Genomic DNA, 24,504 nt, shown 5'->3' on the forward strand with positions numbered 1-24,504 from the left:
AACTTAGCAAGCTCCCGTCTCAAAATAAAAAATAGAAAAATGCTGGGGATGTAGCTCAATGGTTAAATACCCCAGGATTCAATCCTTGGTGCCAAAAATAAATAAATAAACAAACAAACGAATAAATAAATGGTGGGGTGTTGTAGAGGTGGATAAATTGAGAAGGAGAAAAAAGTGGGGAAGAAAAGGTGGAGAGGAAATGCATTAAAATCCAACAGTGGCCCATTTTTAGGGAATAGGATTTCTTTTATGATATTGTTCTAAAGATTCTCGAGTGAGCCTATATTGCTCTTAGAAAACAATTTTTTTCAATGTTCAGTCCAAAGTTACTTTTCCACAAAGCTCCTCCAGATGCCTGAATATGATACTTTTCAAATTTTTTGAACCATTCCATCACTTAGCACTCAATAAATACATTGAATGGATAGTGTTTCCCAAGTGTAGCCTCAGACATGGTGATAGGTGTCACTAACTTTGTTTTTCTTTTCATATTCCAGAACAAGTTAGATTTCATATAGATTATTTTATAGCAAAATTTATTCCATATGATTAGTTCCTACTGACATTTGTCTAATATTGACCTGATTTTATTGGCCAGGTTTTCTGTAGTCTTTTGTCTTTAGCTCATTTCTTTAAGTAATTAGTTACATGTGTGCTGTTTATATACTACACACAAACACATATATTTGATATGAAAGTTTAAATTCAATTCTGGGCACAGAGGCACATGCCTGTAATTTCACTTATGGGTCTGAAGCAGGACTATCGCAAGTTCAAGGCCAACTTTGGCAACTTAGTGAGACCCTGTCTCAAAATAAAAAACAAGGGCTGGGAATATAGCTCAGTTGGTAGAGCGCTTGCCTCACATGCACAAAGCCCTGGGTTCCATCCCCAGCACCACAAAAAAAGGTGGGGGACAGGGAGCTGGAATGTATTTTAGTAGTATAGTGCCCCTGGGTTAAATCCCCAGTACTGGGAAGGAAGAAAAAGAAAGCTTAAATTCAAACAGTAGTCTCCAAATCTATTATTAATCAACGTCTCTTCACCTCAGAAAATTTTTGTCTTGTGTCCTACTTCCTTCCAGTTTGAAGAGAGAAAAAGACTCCTTAACCCAGATTGGAAACTCCAAGCCTGCATTAGCTTTCTGTTAGACCTGTAGCATCCCTTCAGTGGCCTTTGAGGTAGTCATGCAAGCAGAATCAGTTTGGCAAGAGTCCTAGAAATTACCTGGGTTAGCCCTTCTGAACAGCTTTCATCAAAGGGGGCCAAGAAGTGAGAATGGGGTTTAAAGAATTTCAGCTTTTGCTGAGTAAAGATGGTGGGGACCATTGGTGCTGTGTGAAGGCACTAGAAGCAGTTAGAGCCAGGCTAGTACTGTAGCCAGATCAGTCAGCTTCAGGCCAGGAGGAGCAGGGTTCAGATTTCTCTGTCCTGGCTTCCTGACTTCCAGGAGTGGCCCTGCCCTGTAAAAGGAAGAGGTTCCTGCAACGTGAGGGATTAGAAAGTATGTTGTGAAAATTTAAAGGACCCTGAAACCAGGGAAGTCGTTCTAGATAGGAGGCCATGTAAAGGAAAAGGAATATTTGGCCTGGATATGGAAAGAGAAGAAGGGACACCTGAAAAGTATCATTCTAAGGTACTTTTATGGGTCCTTAAAATATTATCAATGAGTAAAATGCTTGCTGGGATATACTAGGATGTGTAGATGGGCGTAAGTTAGAGTCATCTTACGGAATTCAGAATCAGACAAAATATTTTGTTGTTCAAGGTGTTTGCCATTTGGAAGTATGAAAAACCAAAATACCTTTTGACATTCTGCCTCATTCGTGGGTCCCCATTATGTCACTGAGAATCCCAGTGAGGCTCCCTAGTGTTTATTGGTATTCACCTCTCTGGCCACCTTCTTTCTGACTTGTGATGCGGTGCCCCAAAACTCTTTCTTCCTCTCCTGGATATTTCATTGGTGACCTCTCAGAAATCTAATCCACAATCATCCGTGTAGGATAAAATGTGAGTTCTGATAGTCTTTCATTTCTGATGAGGAAATAGAGTAGCAGGTGGACTAGCCAAAATCCCCTGAGTATGAGTTTTTAATTCCTTAATTCCCTGACATTGGAGTGATTTCACTGAAGAGATTGATTTAATCTCTTGCAGTTGATGGATAAACTGTTTGCTAAATTTCAAAACAATATCTGTCTTTTGCTTGGTTGGCCACCAGGTTGAGTTGTCTGTCAATCTTTGTTGATGCCACTTGAATGAGGATTTGCATTTTTATTTAACTGGAATTGCTACATCAGGGTGCTCTGTGCCTGTGCAGCCTGCACCCCAGTTATATTATGTGCCCTGTGATCTGACACATTAAAATAACTGACTCGGTTTCATTTTAAACACACAATTTCATAAAAGAGTATCTATATTGCCTGGAGCTGACAAGGCATTCCTCTAAATGTGAACATAAAGGTTATAGGATATGACTCATTTTACAGTTAAAAATAAAGGGGAATTTATGAGAGGCATAAACTTTACAGGTAGGCTTCTATGTTTTGATGTGCAAAGATTTGCCTTAATGCATTCTACTAGCAAAATGTAAAAGTTGCATTATTAGTAAATTTACTGTTTACTTATAATAGTTCATTTTTCATCAGTGGTGTTTTTCACATGATTAAGTCTTTTTTAATTTTGCTATATTTCAGGGGTATCACACATATATATTTGCTGCTATCTGCTACTACATACACTCAAAACGAGAAATTTGGACTAATTGTTTTGACTACAAATAACTTCTAAACATGATGCATTTCAAAAGTGGACTCGAATTAACTGAGTTGCAAAACATGACAGTGCCCGAGGATGATAACATTAGCAATGATTCCAATGATTTCACCGAAGTAGAAAATGGTCAAATAAATAGGTGAGTATTTTTCCACTAATATTTTCAATTCAGTGAAAGAAATGGCTTTTAAAAATTATTTCGGTTTTCCGTTATTCGTTTGAATTATTCATTACTAAAGTTATTCTCCATTTGAAGATGCAATTTGAATTTCTGATGTGACATCTGTTGGGCATAGTCTGCAATAGCAGATGAAGCAAATAGGAAAGTAATTTATTCATCTTTTCAAATCTTTCAATTGAATCTAATAAAAATGTATAAATACATTGGACCCCAACCAGCCCAAACTTTCAAAAGCTTTGTGCTGATGAATTAGACAGACTGTTGGAATTTCACTGCATCCCATATCTGAATATGTACTACACTCATTGGTACACATTTGAATCAAGAAGTGGTCAACGTTGCATTTGCCAGTGATCCTGTGTTAAAACTAGAATTATGTCGTCATTATGAGCACCATTTATAGTGTGGATTTTAAATGATAATAAAAATACTTGTGCCCATTTGCCATTATGAGAGTGTATTGTAGAGAAATGGTACATAAAGAGAAAGAAAAATAAAGGGGCAGGAGGGGAAAGAAGGCTGGCTTGGAAGCTCCCACCAGTAGATGTGCCCTTGGGTGAGTCCTCCCAACGCTTGGGTCTCTTAATTATAAGAGCAGAACAAACAGTATGTCTTTTAAATGATTTGAGACATTTTCTGACTTACTGATTTTTTAGCTGGTTTATGTGGATCCTTAGCAGGAAGTGGTCCGGCTTGGGAGTTAGTGGCTTAGCCTTCTGAAAGTCTAGCAGAAGAGAGAGTGGTATGTATCAGATTATTTATTAGAACACCAATAAGTCACTTTGGTAAGGTCAGCAGGAAATTGGGGTAGGGGGAGATAAGAGCATTTTGTAAATTAACCAGATATCATTATAAAAATCTTTCTGGTAGTCTGTTCTGTGTTCTCATTTAGTGAGTAACTGAAAGCCCACCAAAGGAATTAGCTGTCACTTAGAACACTTAGAATTTTCATTTTTCCTCTCTAAAATGAATATTAAGTCCTCAACTCAGGCCCTTTTCCTTAATAATCATGTAAGTATTATTTATTGTGTTAGATGATGATTGTTACTATTGGACTCAAGTTTACTTACCTTCATTTTTTTTTGAGTCATACTAGGTGCCAATTCTTGAATGCCAGGTATTTTACATGATACCATATACTCTTACAACTGTGATGCAAGGCGAGTTGTCTTCTGCAAATGAGGAAAATTTTAAAATTCAGTTTACAAATAAGGAAGCCAAGGCTCAGAGAAATAAAATAACTTTTTCATGGGCACATACAGAGCTGTCTAGGTCTGTGTCTTTCTGCTCTTCCCTCTGCGTCTGGTTGTACTTGGGTGTTGATTGAAAAGCTAGGTTAATGATTCCGTGCCATTTTGTGCCCTTTACTCCTGGAGTGTTCTGTAGTCACTGCTGACCTTCACTGAACAGTCACAAGCGGGACATTTTGGTTTTTAAAAAATCTTCATTCTCATAGCAACATAGCCTCAACATCATTTATAACATTCAGTTTAGAATCTGAACTTGATTTTTTAAAGTTTTACTTACTCAAACTATTAAAGTTTTAGGTGATTTCCATTTGCAGTAGGTGAAAAAAAAAAAATACCCATCCTCATCCGAGACTTGGGCCCTTTGCCCACATGAACTCACTTCCCCGTAGACTATGACTCGGCCTGTGAGCTGGTTCAGAGCTGTGGGGTGCTGACCACTGGTTTTGTAGACTTTGGTTCCACTGTTTCCAATGCATTCTGATGCTTTTCTTTCTTTCCTCATTTTATTTCCCTTCCTTCACTGACATAGTTCACAAATCTTATTTTTTTTTCTGGCTCTAAGATAATTAAATTTAAAATAGCATATGATAACACTGAAGCTAATAAAGGTAACAAAACATAATAAAAAAAACAAAAAACCCTGCCAATCTTAAGGCCCTTGATGGGTGACCTGGCTTATTGCTGGCATATTCTGGTAATCTATGGTTTCTGCAAAAGCTATACCTGAATACTTTTCACTCCTTTTGTAGCTTTCTCACATTTGTGGGAAGAAAGTAGGACCAATTATATGAACCTAAAAAACCTACCCCTTCCCAAATAGTGAACTGCCAGGTAATAGTGACTCTTTTTAAGATGCTAGAGAAAATGTTGAAAACAATGCTGAACCCAGATTAGCTGGCATCTAGCTAATGGCTTTGCCTGCAAACTCCTCACGGGGATACAATAAGAATTATTATTATTTTTTTCAGTTTCTTTTTTTAATTTATATTTTTTCTTTATATATGACAGCAGAATGCATTACAATTCACAATAAGAATTATTTTTAAGTTTAGTTAATAATAGAGTAGAGCCAGGCATGCTCTACTCTGTTATTATAGAGTAGAGCTCTATGATCCTAGAGGTTTGGGAGGCTGAGGCAGAAGGATGGCAAGTTTGAGACCAGCCTCAGCAATTTAGAGAGGGTTCAATCCCTGCTACCAAATTAATGATGATGATGATGATGATGATAATGATGATGATGATGTAGTAGAAGCCCAGCAGGGTGGTGCACACCTATAATCTCAGCAACTCAGGAGGCTGAAGCAGGAGGATCACAAATTCAAGGCCAGTCTGAGCAATTTAGATCCTGTCTCAAAATAAAAAATAAAATGGACTGGGACTGTAGAGTGCTTCTCTGGCATACACGAGGTCCTGGGTTTGATTCCCCAGTACTGGGGGGGGTGGGGAGTGAAAACCAAGAGAGAGCCATTTGAGCATTAAAATATCTACAGTTATTTCAGTTCAATGTTTTTATTTTATTTTATTTTATTTCATGCCCTAATTTTGGGGTTTTAATCCTAGAAATCTCTACCTGTAATGACAAAGCTTTCAAAATGTCTACTAGATCAGTGCTATAGATAGTTTGATGTGCATATGGAACATTTAGAAACCTTGTTAAAACGCAGACGCTGATTCAATAGGGCTGGGTTGGGGCCTGAGATCATGACTCCTGGCAAGCTCCCAGGTGATTCCCGAACTGCTGGTCTATGGACCGTACTTCTGAGTAGCAAGCTTTAGGCTCCCTCCAGATGTGAGCCTCTTGAGAGGGACTGTCTCAGTCATCTCTTTCTTCCTTGTACTGATCATTATACTAGACACAGCGGGGACATTCCAAATAATTACTTTTTGAATGAAGGGTGTGTGTGTGGGGGTGGAGGGGTGAAGTAGATGGCTGTGGAATTAGACCTATATGGAATCCTGGCTCTGTCATAGATCTATGTGATCTTACACTCTGAGCTCAGGCCCATCCCTGTAAGACAGAAATAATGGAATTGTTGGGGAATGTGTAATGAGTACTATTTTAGGTTAAGAACTTAGGCTCTGTAATCAGCCTGCTTAGGTTCAAATTCTGGCACAACAGTTTTAGTAATTAGCAATGTAACTTTGGTCAAGTTATTTAATTTCTCTAAAATAGCACGAAAACAGTACCAACCACATGTAATTAATGAAAATAGATGAGAAAATCCACCTAAAGTACTTGGCACTGTGTCTGGCAATAGTAAGCCTCTTAGTATGAGAAAAGTCTGTCTCAATAAAGCTGCAGCCCTCTTTCTTTGGCAAGGACTCCTTTTTTCTCCACCCCAAAGAGCAACAATATTGCTTTAGGTTTTGGATGATTGCTGGTTATTGCTCTCTTAAATTTGTTGAAATATTTGTAGATTATCCTAAGTGTATCCAGAATACTCTTCAAATATTTCCATACTTATCTGCTACTGTTCTCATTTCTATCTGTGGATAATCATTGTTATGAACCTGGTGTTATTTAACAAAGTCTTTCATTAAGATTTGTTCTTAAAAGAACTTGAGGTAACTCCTGTCATCGCACCCTAAATCAACCTTTTTTGGTCTTTATATATTTTTTGGAGTTTATGTAGTGACTTTTTTTTTTTATTTTTAGTCACCGAAGAGGACCCTTGAAAAGCTTGAAAAGTTCTCTCTTCTTTTTTCCTAATATATTTTGTATACTTAAGGGAAGAAGATTCCATAACTTCTTCCCATATTCAGTTTTCATGTCAAAATATTCTTCCCTTGCTTCTGTCTTTCCTGTTACAATTAAAGTCTCTTTTCTCCATGTTTAGTGGGGTTCGTTCACCAACCAAGGCTTTCTTGCTTCTCAATCTTCTCTTTAAACTCTTCTGCTATTTCATTAATTCTTTCTCTTCATTTTTCTGATCCCTTTTTCCTTGCTTGAGGAAAGGTCATTTAAGCTGAGCCACTCAACTCTCTCTTGTCTCTTTTGTGTTCTGAATCCTCAAATGAAGCACTATAATCTAGTAAGAACCTGAGCAATGGAGATTAAAACAGGAAGATTATCTTTCCATTGTACAACTCATCCTTAACTGGATTGTTGTGGTGGTTGATTTATTTTTAGTTTTACATAAGTGCTTTTATGTTGCTTGCTTCTCTTCTCACTACTTATACTTACATCCTTCTAAAGATTTTTTTTTTTTTAAACTAGGGGTCACCAAATCACCCATTGCAGGGTTAAAGATTTTTTTTTTTCCAACTAGGGGTCACCAAATCACCCGTTGTAGGGTTTTGTTTTGTTTTCACAGAGCAATTGGCTACCTAATGGTTGATCAAATTCTGCTTTATGCGAACAGACTGACCCAGTGCAAACTCTTTACTTTCATCATCCTAAGATCACATGTCAAAGACATTTTATCCCATGGCACATTTTAAGTTAATAAGGAAAAATTTTAAGTCAATTTCATTGTGAGGTCAGTGCTTTTTTAACAAACAATTGTGTTTTTAAAATGATAAGATAACAGAAACTTGTGATGAGCTGCTTGACCTAGATATTTTGAATGGAATTTTCCACTACAAAAAAAGGTTGGTTTTTATCCATTTTTAAAAAAGTTTATAGGAACACAAAGATTTAAAAGCTTTAAATATTTTTAAAATTCTACCTAGTTGATGGGGCTGAGGCAGGAGAGTCACAAGTTCAAGACCAGCCTGGGCAACTTAGCAAGAATCTATTTCAAAGTAAAATTGAAAAAAGGCTGGGGATGTAGCTGGGTGGCAGAGCACCTGCCTAGTATGCATGAGGCCCTGGGGTCAATCCCCAGCACTATTATGAAAAGCTAAAGGGAAGAAAAAGTTGAAACACCACAAAGAGAATAAGATATTCTTCTTTAGCTAAATTTTCCTGCAGCTTAAACTACTTCCTAATTCCTAAGTAGACAGTTCACACTCAGTTTATATTCCTGGGAATTGCCAGTGTGGGGGTGGAGGCATACAGAAGGAACTGAAAGGCACAGGGTGCACTATATAATCACTATGGATTCAGGATGAGTAAAGCAGTAAGTAGATTGGAGTGAGAAAACTCAATTCAAACCAGAGTGTAGGAAGACTTGTGATCGCTAAGGGTTTTCACTTGCAGGAGGGGACTTATTGGGAGGACTAAGGGCCCCTCTGGGGAGAGGGATTCCTGCTGCCACCTTGTTTTTCATTCTCTGTCCTCGGAATGCCCTGTCTTGCCTCCACCCACACTTGCAAGAATACTCTGATTGCAGGGGGACCTAAGATCTGAACACTGAGGCAAAATCAAATTAAGCAGCACTTGAAATGACATGGTGAGGAATTTGTACCTGAAGCTTATTCAGTGGGGAAGCCAGTGGAGATTTTTTGGGAAAATCTATTAAGTCTTACTGCAGAAAGTGGACCCACCAACAGAGGCAGAGCTGGGGAGTCACTCAGCAAACAACAGGCTTTAATGTATTCCTTAATGGTTGTGCCTTAGAACAGCTCTGTAAATCAGTTTCATCTCCTGCAGTTCCACAGGAAATTGCTGGAGGCCAGGCAGGGACCTTAGTCTTCAGCTCCTCTAGTTGCACAATGTTTGACCCTATTTAATGTTCCCTCCCCCATGTCAGGTTGCCCACATCCTTTTCTTCTCTGCCCACCCGTCCTCTGCCATCGACTCTGAGGAGTGTTGGCCAGGCCTGGTACTGAGATCTGCCAAAATGGTCCATTGATGGGTTTATTTGAAAAAAAAATGCTCAGGCTTTTCCCTTAATTTGAAAATAATGGAAATTCTCTTTGGAAAACAAGTTTCTTCCCCAAGAAAGGCAGATGGGGGACTTGTTAAGTAAAGATTTGGTAGACTTGAGTTCTGGTCATTCAAATTAGCATGATTACATTCAGTCTTTATGGAACAACAGGACTTAAATATGAGTCAGTTCCATTTTGGAAAGTCCAGAACCCACATTTCTTTGGGCTGCCAGTCTGGAAGGGAAGGCTGCTTTTCCCTGCCCCTCTGCAGCCAGATCTGTAAATCTCAATTCTGTGAAAAGATTTAGAATATTAAGGACAAAGGAAAGGCCAAACCAGTCCTTAGCAGCAATGCTATACAGCTGTCAGAGTTCAAAAATGCCATGATGCCATGCTGTTGTTAAAAACAAGCAACACTATTTCTCAGGTTTATGCCTTTAAGTTTCCCCTGGCTAATCCCCCCACCAATACTTGCTTTTCCTTCTCTGGATTCCTTATCTCATCTTCATTTTGCTCAACCCAACATTTCTGTACTGGTGTTAGCTGCTACGGTCTTATTTCAAGTGGAGCATGAACTCCTTGTCTGGTCTGGAGACCAGGTTTTCACTGTGGTCCTTCACAGTGACTGGCAGGGTCTGCGGATTGTGCAGTTTATACACATGATGGCTTCAGAGTGAGTTTGTAGTATATATTTTTTTCTGGTCTTTGGCTTGTTCTGGCAAAATAGTATAAACTTGGAGAAGTAATGCCAGGGAGAACCAGATCTCTTGGATTAAAGATGAAGAAGGGAGATGAGTAAAATCAACATCAGTGTAACATATGATTCATTTTTTAAAAAATGCCTTATTGTTGTGAAGTACAACATGACTCAAAAAGTGTTTGGAAATATAATGCACAGTTTCAAAATACATGCTTCTTTAATAGTTCAGCTTAGGTGGTTTCAAACTTATTAATGAACAATTCACTGTGATTAGTTCTAGCCATGGTCAGATAATTGATCTCCACACCTAGAAGGACCAAAAAGCAGCCTTAATGTGTCTTGAGAATACATGAAGTGGTTTACCTCCTTTAACAAAATTATTTTTTTAACTAGAGATTTTTTTAAAAATTAGAAATTTAGGCCATCAAGTTCTGATATCAACTCTGAATGCATTCATTGAATCTAATGGTTCTTAGAGCATTTTGAATTTTTTAGTTGTATGTGGACACAATGTTTTTTATTTGTTTATTTTTTTTTATATGGTGCTGAGGATCAAACCCAGGGCCCCACGCATGTGAGGCAAGCGCTCCACCACTGAGCCACAACCCCGGCCCTGAATTTTTTTTTTTTTTTAAGAGAGAGAGAGAGAATTTTTTTTTTTTAATATATATTTTTTTAGTTTTTGGTGGACACAACATCTTTGTATGTGATGCTGAGGATCGAACCCAGACTGCATGCATGCCAGGCAAGCGCGCCACCGCTTGAGCCACATCCCCAGCCCCTCCAGCCCTGAATTCTTACTACTATATATTTGTATGTATCCCATTCCAACTCAGGCCCCTCCCACACTGTGGAGAGGGGTGACTAACCTCTGTCCCTCTCATGCGCTGCTAGGTGCTGGACCCATGTTTTATATGTGCACTCTCAGTGAATTCTCCCAATAGTGCTGTAGGGCAGTGTCATCATGTCACTCCCATTTCACCCTGAGCAGACAGGGTGGGGCATGCCCAGGCCCCCAGACCTGGTAAGGATTTGAACTTAAGTTCTGAATCCCGTATGCTTTCTCAAAGCCCTAGCTTTACCCCTAAAGTGTGGACCATGAGCCCTGCCTCCCCTGCTGTAACTTTCTGAGTGCTATAGGAATTAGACTTTATAGTGCCTGCACCACTAATTACATAGCCCCAGATCACCCCCATCGCCTCCTCCTGTGACTTGCATATGGCAGGTTCTAGAAGAATGTTTGATGGTGAGACAGTTTTTTTTTTTTAATTTTTGTTCTTTTTAGTTATACATGACAGTAGAATGTATTTTAACATATCATATAATACATGGAGTATAACTTCCCATTCATATGGTTGTACATGATGGGGAGTTACATTGTTCATGTATTCACATAAGAACATAGGAAAGTAGTGTCTGATTTATTCTACTGTCTTTCTATTCCCATCCCCCCTTCCCTTCTTTTCCCTTTGTATAATCCAAAGTATTTCTGTTCTTCCTCACCCCTGCCTTATTGTGTGTTAGCATCCCACATATCAGAGAACACTTGGCCTTTAGTTTATTGGGGTTGGCTTATTTCACTGAGCACAATAGTCTCCAGTTCTACCCATTTACCAGCAAATGCCATAATTTCATTTTTATTTATGGCTGAGTAATATTCCATTGTGTATATACACACATTTTTATTATCTATTCATCGATTGAAGGGCACCTAGTTTGGTTCCATAGCTTAGCTGTTGTGAATTGAGCTCTAATAAACATTGATGTGGCTGCATCACTGTAATATGTTGATTTTAAGTCCTTTAGGTATATTCCAAGGAGTGGGATAACTGGGTCAAGTGATGGTCAAGTTTTCTGAGCAATCTCCATTTATGAAACAGTTTTCGTTTCTGCAAGGGAGAGGGAATTTCTATTTAGTAACTCTTGGACTCCTAGAGTATGAATGAACTCAGAAGAAAGGTTGCCTCTAGTATTCTTTAAAATGCCAGGTTTATAGTAGTCTTTCTTGTTATCTAATTTTCCACTTAAAGGAATATCTACATAAATAATTAACTTACATTGTATGTAATATTGTCATTTATTATGAAAATGATTCAAAATACATAGCTGTTTTAACATAGAGTTGTGTTTCATTTCATCTCAAAATGAGCATCTGTTACAGGTATTTTTTGGTACCAGGTAGAGTGAGAGATATAAAAATAAATGAGGCAAGGTACCTACTTTGGAGCACTCAGCATTTATTTGGTAAAACAAAAATGTAGGCAAGTAATTCTGGTAAAACAAACAAACAACAAAAAAATAGTGGGTGTCGAATAGGGCAATACATTTTTAGGCAACCAGTTGATAAGTTTTCATATGTAATATGTTTTGGTAAGCAGTAAATTTTTAGTCTTGATGTTAAGCTTGAAATCATTATCATAAGGTTAAATATATTATGCATGTCTTTACAGCAAGTTTATTTCTGACCGTGAAAGTAGAAGAAGTCTCACAAACAGCCATTTGGAAAAAAAGAAATGTGATGAATATGTAAGTGTCATTATAATAAAGTGTACTTATTTTTTAATCACATAAATTGGGACAGTTGTTTTAATTCATATAGCATGGTACCAAAAACAGAGTTGTCTGTACACTAGGATATTCCTCACATATCCTATGTAATTTCTCCTGAAACCCATTTAAAAAAAATAACTAGCTCAACTCAGAAAGGATTTCCATGCTGGTTCCTAGTAGTGTTTTAAAAGCTTTGGCCTGATGGGCTTTCCTGGAGACCGACTGACTTAGTGGGAATGTGTGTTTCTTTGTTCAGATCCCAGGAACGACCTCCTTGGGCATGTCCGTCTTTAACCTGAGCAACGCCATCATGGGCAGTGGGATTTTGGGACTCGCCTTTGCCTTGGCCAACACTGGAATCCTTCTTTTTCTGTGAGTATTGGCGTGACAGAACTTTCCATTTTTAGAACTTTTCTGTATACTTATGTTACTACGTAGAAGCAATTGGAAATAATTCTAAATAATTCATATTTATTTATGTCTAACTTGGCTAAGTGACCAATAAGACTTTTATTTATCGTCAGACTGACTTTCCAAAGGAAGGAAAACCTTTTTATTAATTAAAAAAAATTGAAATAGCCTTTTAAAAAAAAGATTAAAACATTTGAAAATAGTAGTTTTTCTTGTACTCTTCTTATCTCTTTTCATATCACATAAATGGGCAAAATATTAACATATTTAACTCAGTCAGACACCACTTTGGTATTTCGAGTGCCATGGAGCATGTACTATCGCCAAAGGCAATTACAGAGGTGTTTGTAATAAATGTGCAAGAAGCAGAGATGAGAAATGAGTTGTACCCTTTCTCTGAGATTCAGTGATAAGAAAATGGCAATTTTCTTTTTGAATAACTTCATCTCCAACTGTTGAATGGGATTTTCTGCAAATGTTGTCAGTTGGAACATGATTAAGACAGATCATAGAATTCATATCAGGAAAAGTCTCCCCCAGCCTGCAGAGCCGTCACACCTCCAGGGAGTGTCAGGGCACCTTGCCTGTGTGAGGCAAGGAGCACATGCGTCCTCCTGGCCCTGCCTGTTCCCCAGCTCTTCACTAAGGCTTCACAGACCTTGCTCTGTTTGGTTCTCATTGTCATGTCTTTCTACTAGTAGCATCATTTTCTTGGAAAGAGACTACAGTGTCTACCAACCCTACAGATTGTGTGTGTTTGTGTTGCCAAGTACCAGGATTAAGAGTAATATGACATATTATTATTTTCTTTTTTGGGTATATGTGAAACTCTGAGGATGCTGCAGGCATAGTTGGGTAGTTACACTTAATGATTTTCAGTGCATCGACATGAGACATTTGGTCCCAACTCCTGTTCTAAGTGACTGTGTACTCTTAAGCAAATGACTTAGCCTCTCTGAGCTTCCCTTTCTTTCTCTTTAAGACAAGGAAATTGTACAAGATAAGATCTCAGAACCCTGCCAATCTCCAAAGCCCTATGGTTCTGTGACTTCTTTCAGTCATTCCAAAGGTAGAAATTCATTGAGTTCATAAATGTGTATTACATTGATTTCTTTCTTTCTTTTTAAAAAGTCATTGTAATGTTTCAAGTTATATGTTAAAGTATAAAAAGTCAATTACTTGATGGGGATAACAACTCTTGCAGCTCTTGCTTTATACTGCATCCTGACAGCTCTACAAGGTAGGTATCATACTATCGACAGTTCCCCATTTCACAGATAGGGAACTGAGGCATAGGGAGTAACTTGCAATAGGAATCTCTCTTTGTCACCTTTCTGGGGATTCCCTTCACTCCTCTTCTGTGGTAGAACCCTTGTTTCCTGTATTTCATTTCTTCCCCTTTCTAGTTTTATTTCCTTGCTGTGAAAACATGAATGGGAATAAAGTTTTTGAGTTTCATGTCTGAAAAATGTTTTGATTCTACTTTCATCTTTTGTTTTTTTTTTTTTTTTGGAGGCATCTCTTTTCTTTATTTTTAAGATATAAAATTACAGGAATTGAAATAATATGGTACTGACATAAAAAAAAAAAAAGGCATACAAATTGGTGGAACAGAATACGAGCCCAGAACTAAATCCCATATATAGTCAACTGATCTTCACCAAGGATCAATATTAGACCAAGCGAACAACTCCCAGTAGAGTTGGGACAACAGAATATTCACATGCATAATGATGAAATTGGACCCAGATTTTATGTCTTACAGAAAAATAAAGCTTGAAATGAACTAAAGACTTAAAAAAATAAGAACCAAGGCTATAAAAGTCCTGGGGGGAAAAAAAAAACAAGAGGGGAAACTCTATGACTGTGGTCTTGGCAGTGATTTCAAAGGAATGATATCAAAAACACAGATAACAAATCAAAAATAGATTAGTGGAGTTGCATCAAATGAAGAAGCTTTTTTTTTAAAAAAAAATTTTGTTCTAATTACTTATAAATGACAGTAAAATGCATTTTGACACATTACACATAATTGGAGTATAATTTTTCATTCTTCTGGTTGTACATAATGAAGAATCACCAGTCGTGTAGTCATATATGTACATAGGGTAATAATGTCAAAGTCATTTTACCATCCTTCCTACCTCTCTACCCCTCCCCTCCTTCACTCCCCTCTACCTAATCCAACGTAGCTCTATTCCTTGAAATGAAGAAATCAATAAACCAAATTAAAAATTCAATGGAAAACATTACCACCAGACTAGACCACTTGGAAGACAGAGCCTCAGGCAAAGAAGACAAAATATATAACCTTGAAAATAAAGTTGATCATGCAGAGAGGATAGTAAAAAACCATGAGTTATGGGATAACACGAAAAGACCAAATTTAAGATTTATCTATCTTTGTCTTTGATTGGCAGTTTGGCTAGATATAGAACTCTGTATTGGTGATAATTTTCCCTCAGAAGTTTGAAGATATTGCTCCATTGCCTTTGAGATTTTTCTGTTGTGAGATTCCAAATACTTCTGATTCCTAATCTTTTATATATAATCCAGTTTGGAGCTTTATTTTTTCTGGAAACTTGCTGAATCTCTTTGTTGCAGTGTTGCGCAGTTTCACAGTGACCTTGTGGAGCCGTGCTGTGGGCCTGTTTTCATTTTTTGTGTGAGCAGTTGATGTGTCCTTTTAGAAATCCATGGTCTTCAGTTTGGGGAACTTTTCTTAAATTATTATGTTAATGAATTCTTTCCTCTTATTTTTCTTTTCTCTCCTGGAACCATTATTCAGATTTTGGACCTTCTGGACTGGTCCTCCAACTTTTAAAATATTTTCTTTATTTTCATTTCTAATAACATTTAGCTGTACTCCTTGGGATTTGTCAATTTTTTTCCCCCAGCTCTTTAGTGACTATATTATTTCTGTTATTAGTTTTTTATTTATAGGAGCTTTCTAAAATACTCTGAATGTTTCCTTTCTTAATGTTATTTTGGTTCTGTCTTAGGGTCAGAAGTCTTAGGGTCATTGTCTTCTCTGAGGATTCTTATGATAGTTTTTCTCCATTGTGGAAAAATTCAAACATAGAATAATATAAAAGATTTTCATGTTCCCTCATCCTATGGCCACAATTATTTAATCAATCCACTCCTAGATTGTCTTGAAGCAAATCTCAACCATCATATCATTTCATCCATAAATATTTCCGTGTATATAACATATAAGAACTAACATATAACATACAACATATAAGAACTAACATATAAGAACTCTTAAACATAACCATAATATGTCATACCTAAAACCAACAATTAACAACAGTTCCTTAATATTGAATATCCAACTAATATTTAAATTACTGATGATTTTATATTTAAACAAACCAAAACAGTTGGATTTTTTCAAATCAGTACTCAAATAAGGTTCATACAGTGCAACTGTTGGTCATTATGTGTTTGAAGTCTCTTAATCTATACAGGGTCTGCTGTCTCTCTCCTTGTTTTCCATGTAATTTGTTGAAGAAACTGGACCATTTGTCTTAGAGATTTTCTAAGGATTGTATCCTTTTGTGCAAGTTGATGTTTGTTTTATTGTTTTGGACTCTTTCCTCAGATGTCAGGTGGCTCTTCCTTGTCTGTTATATTCAAGAATGCGGAAAAGCAAGGCTAACTGGAACCTTGTGGGTGCACATGGGGCCAGTTTGTAACAACTTCACTCAAGGTGCTCTTCATAACCCTTTACCTGAGGAGCCACCAATGTCAGTTTCTCTATCAATCTTTTTCTTTTCTTTTCTTTTCTTTCCTTCCTTCCTTCCTTTCTCTCTCTCTCTTTCTTCCTTCCTTCCTTCCTTCCTTCCTTCCTTCCTTCCTTCCTTTCTTCCTTTCTCTCTCTCTCTCTCCCTCCCTCCCTCCCTCCCTCCCTCCCTTTCCCTCTCTCTCTCTCTCTCTCTCTCTCTGTCTCTCTTTCTCTCTCTCTTTCTTTCTCAGTGCTGATTCTTGAGACCATGAACCCAGGGCCTCATGCATGCTAGGCAAGCCCTCTACCACAGAGCTATGTGCCTACCCCATGTCAGTTTCTCTAGGATGTTTCCTCTTTAGCTCTTTGGATCACACAGAGAAGATCTTGCAATTCCTGCAGGGTCTGGGCCTGGGTGTTGTCTTTCTGGGGACCAAGTTGGAGGAGGGGGCTGTTGGGAATATCACAGCATGCCTGTGTTCCCTGAGTCCTCCATTCTCATCACAGTGCCCCATCCCCAAATTGTGCCCAGTTCCTCACCCAGAAGTCTGTATTTTAAACTGTCCAGTATCTTCAAACTCTGTTAAGATGGGAAAAGAGCGACTGCTCAGCTTTATGGAGGAAAAGCCTGCTCTGGGGGTTCTAGCTGCCCCTTCAAGAGCACTCAAAATATTCACCATATTTTAATTATTCCCCTCCACTGCCCCTTACTGCCAGTAATGCCACCAGAGTGTTTTGAGGATTCTGTGGTAAAAATTAGGTTGGTCTTGGCTCTGTCCACTCTCATTTCAGGATTCAGTTCTGTTTACCTTCCAAGTTCTGAAACAATTCTTTCCTCATATTCTTACTGTCTCAGCAGCTTTATACCTTGAAAAGAGTAAAATCAAATCCCTTTACTTTTATATTAGAAAGGAGTAGGAGTAAATCCTTGTATCCAATCTACCCTTCTTGGAAATCGGTTAATTTTTTTTCCACATTTTTTGTTGGTGCATTATAGTTGTACATATTGATGGGATTTGTTGTTACATATTTGTACATGCACACAGTGCAACAGTACAATTTGGCCAGTATCACTTCCCTCTTTCCTCACATCAATTGATTTTTAACTATACTGGCTCAGGGATAATTGATCTCGTATCTCATGACTCTTTTGCTTCTGAATGAGCAACGAATTGGATAATCTTGACTTTTATAGTTGAAAGATTTCCCCTGGATGAAACTATTTTACGACATTTAGTTCTTCGCAAGACACAGAAATTGAGAGCACAACACACCAAATCTTTGGGTGAAAGCTCCTGAAGGTAGTAGTATAAAGAGTCAAACTTAAAAAGTGTCTCATGCCACACAGGACTCTCCCACCTTAGAACAAGGACTCGCTCTGTGACCGTTGTAAAACCAGCTGCTCCCACAGCTGCTCAAAGCCAAGAAGCATTTGGCAGGTTCAGGACATTTCATCTGGTACAGGGCCCTGTTCCAGGCTCATGGGCCAACAGGGAAACGGAGCCCAAGACTGTGCAGGCTTCTTTAGATACATAGCCGGCAAGGCTCCTCCATGTCGCACTGGGGCTGAGGTGGAACTCTTTGCTGGGGTCATCTGGAAACTTGTTGGTGTGGTTTCTTGGCTGAGTATGGGACTAGCTTTTTTTTTAACCTAGAGTAATGGCTGTTTCTCCTGTTCAACCCACGCATCTAATTCAATTCAATTTGATTCAGTGAGTTCTGCACATTGTAAGAATGCTGTTAGATTTTGCATTTTCCTAAATTCTGAGGTGTTTTATTTTGTTGCTTTTTTTTTTTTTTTCCAGTATCAGGAATTGAACCCAGGGGCACTTAACCATTGAGCCCCATCTCCAGCCTATTGTCATTTTTTAATTTAGAGACAGGGTCTTGCTAAGTTGCTCAGGGCTTTGCTAAGTTGCTAAAGCTGGCTTGGAACTCGAGATCCTCCTGCCTCAGCCTCTCAAGCCACAGATGTTCACTACTGTGCCCGGCTTCTGAGGTCTTATAATGCCTTCTGATAAACAGGAAGTAAGCTTGTGCAGAATCTCAATTTACACTTGTTTCGAAGGTATAATTTTCTGTGAGAAACAAATGGGGCCATAGCTGGAGGCAGTAGTGAGGGATATACTGAGACACAAGTTCTCAGGGCAAAGGGTTCCTATGAATTGAGATTCCATTTCGATTGGGAATCCAAAGAAAAGGCAATAAGTGCCAAAGAAATCTCCTCCCATGTAACTTTTTATTTTCCTAAGTATCCCCATAATGCTATCATCACAAAAGTAGGAGTTAAAAGTTAGTATCGACATGAAAGAATGGTGGGTTATGTTTTGTCATGCTTTCTAAATATTTCCATTAAAGGCATGCATTTTATAGAAAATTTATCTCTTTAGAACATACTGTCTCCTTATAATGCTAGGTAAATGAGGTTTTTATTAAACTATACAGAATCTGATAAAGCAATACATGATTTATATTTAAATAATGTATCCCTTAAGTTTACAACCATGAATGAGGACAGTGAAATTCATGACTCTTCTGAGATGTTAGAGTTTATTGTAAACAATGAATGTGTAACTGGACAGGGTGGTGCATGAGGCCAGCCTGGGAAACTTAGTGAGACCTTGTCTCAAAATTTAAAAAAAAAGGGGTGGGTGGGTGGAAATAGCACAGTGGTAGAGCAAACCTGGCTTTAATCTTCATTAACACACACACATTTACACACATGCAAAACACAAAAACAAAAGAAATCGCAGTGAGTGTGTAAACAATCCCTTTGATGTAATACATAATATTGTCAAATAGCATTGCGATCTATACAAAATAATAGTCTTTTTTTTTTTTTTTAATTTTGGTTAATTAGAATCCCAGACCTTTTTGTCTCTTGTTTTCTACTACATTTGGGTCCTGGTTGTGGAAATGCAAATGTATTTAAAACACACTTTGAAAAGTGTCAGGCAAGGAGAATTTTATTAATCAGTATTAATCCCTGCTGTGAGGGGTAAATGAGTATGTGATGTGTGTGCATGCACGTGCATGCATATATTAATGTGTAAGAGAAAAGAGATGCAGAGGGTACAATAGTACCTGGTATACAGTAAATATTTGTTCAAGTACTGTAGTTATTATTAGACACTAAATAATGGTTAACATGTATTGAACTTCTACTGTGTAGGTAACTATGTATGCCACGTTATATTTAATCCCCCCCAACAGCACCAGGAGGTACATATAGCCCATTCTACAGGTGAACTAAGTGAGGCTTAACAACTTACATATGATCATGAGTTAGGATGTAGAGGAGATAGACTTGCTCGACTCCAGAATCAGTGAGATCAAAAGCCTGGGATTGCCTTTTAGTGTTGCCCTCTCCTTCAGAAGCCAGCCCTGCGTGGGTAATGTACAATATGAGAGAAGTTTTATCCTCATCAATGGATGTTTGTAAGTTAATACTTTTAACTTTCCAATATAATTCAGCTTTAAAATCACCTTGCAAAATCATCAGTATTCCGGATTTTTTTTTTCTTTTGAACTCATCGTGCTAGTATTCCACCAAGAACCATTCTCGTTATTGTAATAAAAACAGCTTTTCAGTATCAAGTGTACCAAACTGTAGATCAGGGGTGGTCAAGTTCTTGGCCACAGTGAGCAGAACATATGAATACAGTATAATACAAAACCAGTAGAGCAGCTGAACTGCTCAACAGCAACTTTGTATTTTTCATGCTTTTCCTCATGTGCAGTTTAAGGATTTCCTACTGCCTCAGGAGCCCTTGAACTTAATTCCCAGCAAAGAGGTAACTAACTTTTTCTGTTATTAAAAATTGAACACCACTTAGTAGCAAAGACAAATAAGACCAAGTTCATCATTAGGAAATTGGTTAAATAATCATGGTAGTTTCATAAAATAGAATATAAGATTATTACTAAGGAGTAAAATAGACATGTTTCCCAAGAGCACTTTTACTGTAGATTATAATATTATTATGTGAAAGCAAACTGAATATTGGATGGCAGCGAGCGTGGATGGAGACTGTATATTGTGTACCTATTGCCCAGAATATTTGAGGGGGTTGGACAAGAAAACTATTGATGGTGGGAACTTCTGGAGAGTGAGAGAGTCTGGGGAGTGGAGTGGAGATGGAAAATTTATACTCTTTGAATTTATTTTTGCAATGTACTTTTAGGAGGAAAAAACTAGTTGAAAAAAGTGGTCTCTAGAGAACTTAAAACCAATATAATAAAACTCCTTTTCCTCTTACCTAAAGAAAACTTGAGAAAATATTTTTGGTGTCTGTAGACCACAAGAGCTCAAATGAGAAATCAGTGTGGTGCTGCCTGGTCCAAATTCTGTTTTCAACCTCGTACCCTGTGCTTTGGTCACGTTGGCCATCTCCCAATCTATAGAAGCTGAGGTGCCTCTACCTCACCTCACCCCACCTCATCTCTCCATGCTTCTGAATCCTGGCAGTCCTGTAAGACTCAGGGCAGATGCCATCTCCTTCAGAGATGCTTCTCTGGTCCTCCCAAGTGGAAGGGAGATTTCTCTTCCTTTACTTTGCAGTGTAATCTCTACATTTCTAGTAAATAAGTAACAGGATAGTAATACTTAACAGGATTCATGTTAAATTTTTCCTTATTCATTCAAATTGTGATCCTTACCCCCAAGAGGATCTAGAACAGTGCTTGCATATAGGTATTTCTCAATAGAGTCTATTGAAATGAATGAATGGTTATGTAAGCATTATATTTCGCAAAACAAAAAGCAAAGCTTTAGAGCAAAACATTGGCTCTTATCATTGTTGCACTTACAGAGGAGAAAAAAAGTCAACCAAAAGGTTTAGTTTACCCTCAGATTTTTAGTTGGCCATGGAGATGAAATGATAATAATGAGAAGGTTCTGGAACTCACTGCTTATTATTTACTTTCCTTAAGAATGTCTCCTTCATTTGAAAATTCAGAGTAGTTCAAAGATTGTTAAGAAATACAGTATGAGGTTAGTATTGCAAAAGGGCATTTGTTGTTAAATTGCTCTTTGCAAAAAGGACAGTAATTGTCATTGTCAGTTTACAGCAATGACCTTCATTTTGTGGTGTGTTGTTTGCTTTCATTGTAGCTGAATTCTTCGCTTTCTTCCAATATTTGCCTTGGTGGGCCATTTGTAATTATTTTATCAATAAAAGAATATATCATTTTGTTGTCTGTAACTAGTGTTTACAAACAACCCAGTAAATAGCCACCTAGTAAAGATAAAATAAGGGTGTTTGTCAACTGAGATTAGATTACCAGGTCTCTCTTCTCTTTAAATTCAGCATTTTACAATTGCGCCCACATTAAGGGTAGACAAATAAAATTGGAACTACAGACTCATCAACACATGGCCCTAAGTACCTGTTCCTACATTGTGGGAACTAGTTTGTTGTCCTATCATAGAAATGTTCTCATTTTATTAGGAGGTTTATATTCATTTTAAACAACTACCTCAGCAGAGCTCTCTGTCTCTCAGTATCTGTCAGCAAACTCCAGATTGGGTTGAGATTGCCCTGTACCTTTGCAAATTTTCTCCCTGTTCTTGAACTGCCATTGCTTGGTTACTTCATATATATTCTAAAAAGTTGGAGTGACGCCTATCAAGATGATAATTTTGCATTTAGTGGTAACAAAGATGGTCTTTGTGACATTTTCTGAGCTATTCCTTGTAAATGTTAAGTCCTTTTTTTTCTCTGCACAGTTCCAAGGAAAGACCAAATAGGATCTCGTGATATAAAAATGGGGTATTTAAAGGAGTCAGTAAGGAAACCCTACTCTTCCGGATGATCCTAGGAGGTCCTCGGATAATGGGCATATTCGTCTTCTGTCTTGTCAATCAGTTACTTGTTTTTAAAATTCTTTGAGTTATAGTCATGGTTCCTTAGAAATGATCTGAAAAGTGCTGTCCCTCAGCTGGCAGCAAAAATTATTGGCATCGGGGTCTCTTGTTTGGAAATAATAATCCTGGAACGGGAGAAGTGGCACATTGAGGTTTGCCAGCAGTTGAAATACATGTGAAAAAGGACAGTGGCAGTGCCACTGAATTCTATTGAAATTCATTGGATTTAGAAGCTTTTCAGAAATAGGGAAGTGGGAAAGTGAGTGTCATGCTAACAATGAGTGTCTATTTTGTAAACAGAAAGAGTTGGCATGAGTAGGAGATGAGTCCCATCCATTGTTTTAAAAGTTGAGCACTTAGCTTATGAGTCATCTATCATGCATCTGATAAGGGGTTTCAAGAATTCAATTCTCTTGGCCTGGAAAGATAGGAATGTGTGTGCGTATGTGTGTGTGCACATGTCCATGCACAAGAGTTCACTTCTTTTAGGCTCAGTTACCTCAGATACCTTGGTGCTAACCCAAGGACAACAGGGTGGCCTCTGTTTGGGTCCACTGTATTTTTCTTAGCTTGCAAAAGACAACTCTACTGTCCATGATTTTAACAGCTTAATTCATCTCCATGATGTGTAGAATGCCTCTTCCATTCACGTTCTGGCTTGCAGGAGACTGGGTATGTACCAGCAGAGTAGGGTAGTTTAAATATAGTTCAGAGAGTTAGATTGGCAAGGTTAGCTTGAACTTTTATTACTCACAGAGTGGTAGTTGGTTTAATAGATTAGGAAATAGCTCCTATGTGGACTGGTTAGTTTTGCTTTGTTCTATGGCCACAGACTTCTCCTTATATCAGGCACATGGTATCAAAGATCTACATCTATATCAAGGGTTGGTCAGCACATGACAGCCCATAGACCAAAGCTACCCACAGTCCCTTTTTGTGTGGCTTGCTAACTCAGAAGAGCTTTTATTTTTTAAAAGGTTTTTTAAAAGAATAAGATAGTTTTAATATATACATTGTTTCATGAACTCTCTATAACTACCCTATTTATCATCCCCATTTTATAAAGAAACTAAAATTCTCAGAGGTTAAGTGAATCAAACTGATTCCTGGAATAAGGTGAGTATGGTAACATGTCCATTGGGCATTGCTGTTGTACCTCATCTCCTTAAGTGTGCAACATTACCATGGAAATGGAGTGTCAAAGTATGAATGAAACCCCACATCTACAATTCTACTGGGGAAAAGTCCAAAATACCCACCAAGAACTGCATATTTGTCTATTTTAATGGTATGTGGAATTTTTCACCTTTAGAGTATGAAAAGGGGGGCATCATTTTAAAGGGTAAGGATGTAGGTTTGAGGAGAAGAGCAACCAGCAGATGTCCTTATGGAATGCAAGAACAGGAAGGAGGAGGTGTCAGCAGTTATAAATGAAGCACCCACAAAACCCACAGTGCTTTACCAACTATAGGCAAAAACAGGAAGTGGTAGTAGCACACGGCTTTCTTTCTTACTAGTACAACTTCCTCATTTAAGCTCAGACTTCCTGCTAACTTTTTAACCCCACAAAGCTAAACTGGTAAGCTTCTATTTCTGCCTTCATACCTCTTTTAAATACTTCTTTCTTTTTAGGATCATATTAACATTAGGTATTATTTGATTTGAACATCAGTGATACTTTTTCTAGACAAGGGAAAATACCTAACCGACAGGCTAGCTTAAGAGAAGTTTTGCAGCAAAGAGTTTAGACTGACTTATAAGAAAAGAAATGGAAGGAATTGTACAAATAATTGATACCTACCTGCTGCTGGGCCAGCGTTTTAAAATCACCCCTTTCATTTCCTGGCCCAATTTGGAAATACTACAAATAATCACATGCTACCTAAGCCCGGTGTGCGAATCCTCTGATGCTAGCTAGCTGTGTGACCCTAGGCAAAAATACTTAATCTCTCTGGACTTCAGTTATCTGCAAAATAGGAATGTAATAGTCCTATTTATAAGTGAAATATGAAAAAAAAAATGTGTGCTGGGCATGGTGGTGCATGTCCGTAATCCCATCAACTCAGGAGGCTGAGGCAGGAGAGTTGCAAGTTTGAGGCCAGCTTCAGCAACTTAGCAGCACCTTGTCTTAAAATAAAAAATAAAAAGGAACTGGGGATGTAGCTTAGTGGTAAAGTGTACCACTACCAAAGTGTACCAGTACATCCCACCACCAGAAAAAATGCACTTGATAGACCTGACATATAATGAATACTCTAAAATTTATCATTGCTAATAACCAATAAAGTATTT

At 37.9% G+C, this 24,504-nt stretch overlaps 1 protein-coding gene across 3 annotated transcripts in view; it reads left to right on the forward strand.

Moving 5' to 3' along the window:
• The window catches only part of Slc38a1 (solute carrier family 38 member 1), a 65,217-nt gene that overhangs the window by 13,896 nt on the left and 26,817 nt on the right, over positions 1-24,504 (forward strand). For all 3 annotated transcript variants that reach the window (XR_003582527.2, XM_027934070.2, XM_027934072.2), the window contains 3 exons: positions 2,694-2,911; positions 12,106-12,181; positions 12,462-12,577. Coding sequence is in view for 2 of the 3 variants with exons in the window: in XM_027934070.2 (XP_027789871.1) it covers positions 2,790-2,911; positions 12,106-12,181; positions 12,462-12,577 (314 nt within the window). In the remaining variant the exon portion in view is untranslated. The remainder of the gene's footprint in view (positions 1-2,693; positions 2,912-12,105; positions 12,182-12,461; positions 12,578-24,504) is intronic.

This window comes from Marmota flaviventris, chromosome 3 (genome assembly GCF_047511675.1).
Source record: "Marmota flaviventris isolate mMarFla1 chromosome 3, mMarFla1.hap1, whole genome shotgun sequence".
In the NCBI taxonomy this organism is placed as follows: Eukaryota; Metazoa; Chordata; class Mammalia; order Rodentia; family Sciuridae; genus Marmota; species Marmota flaviventris.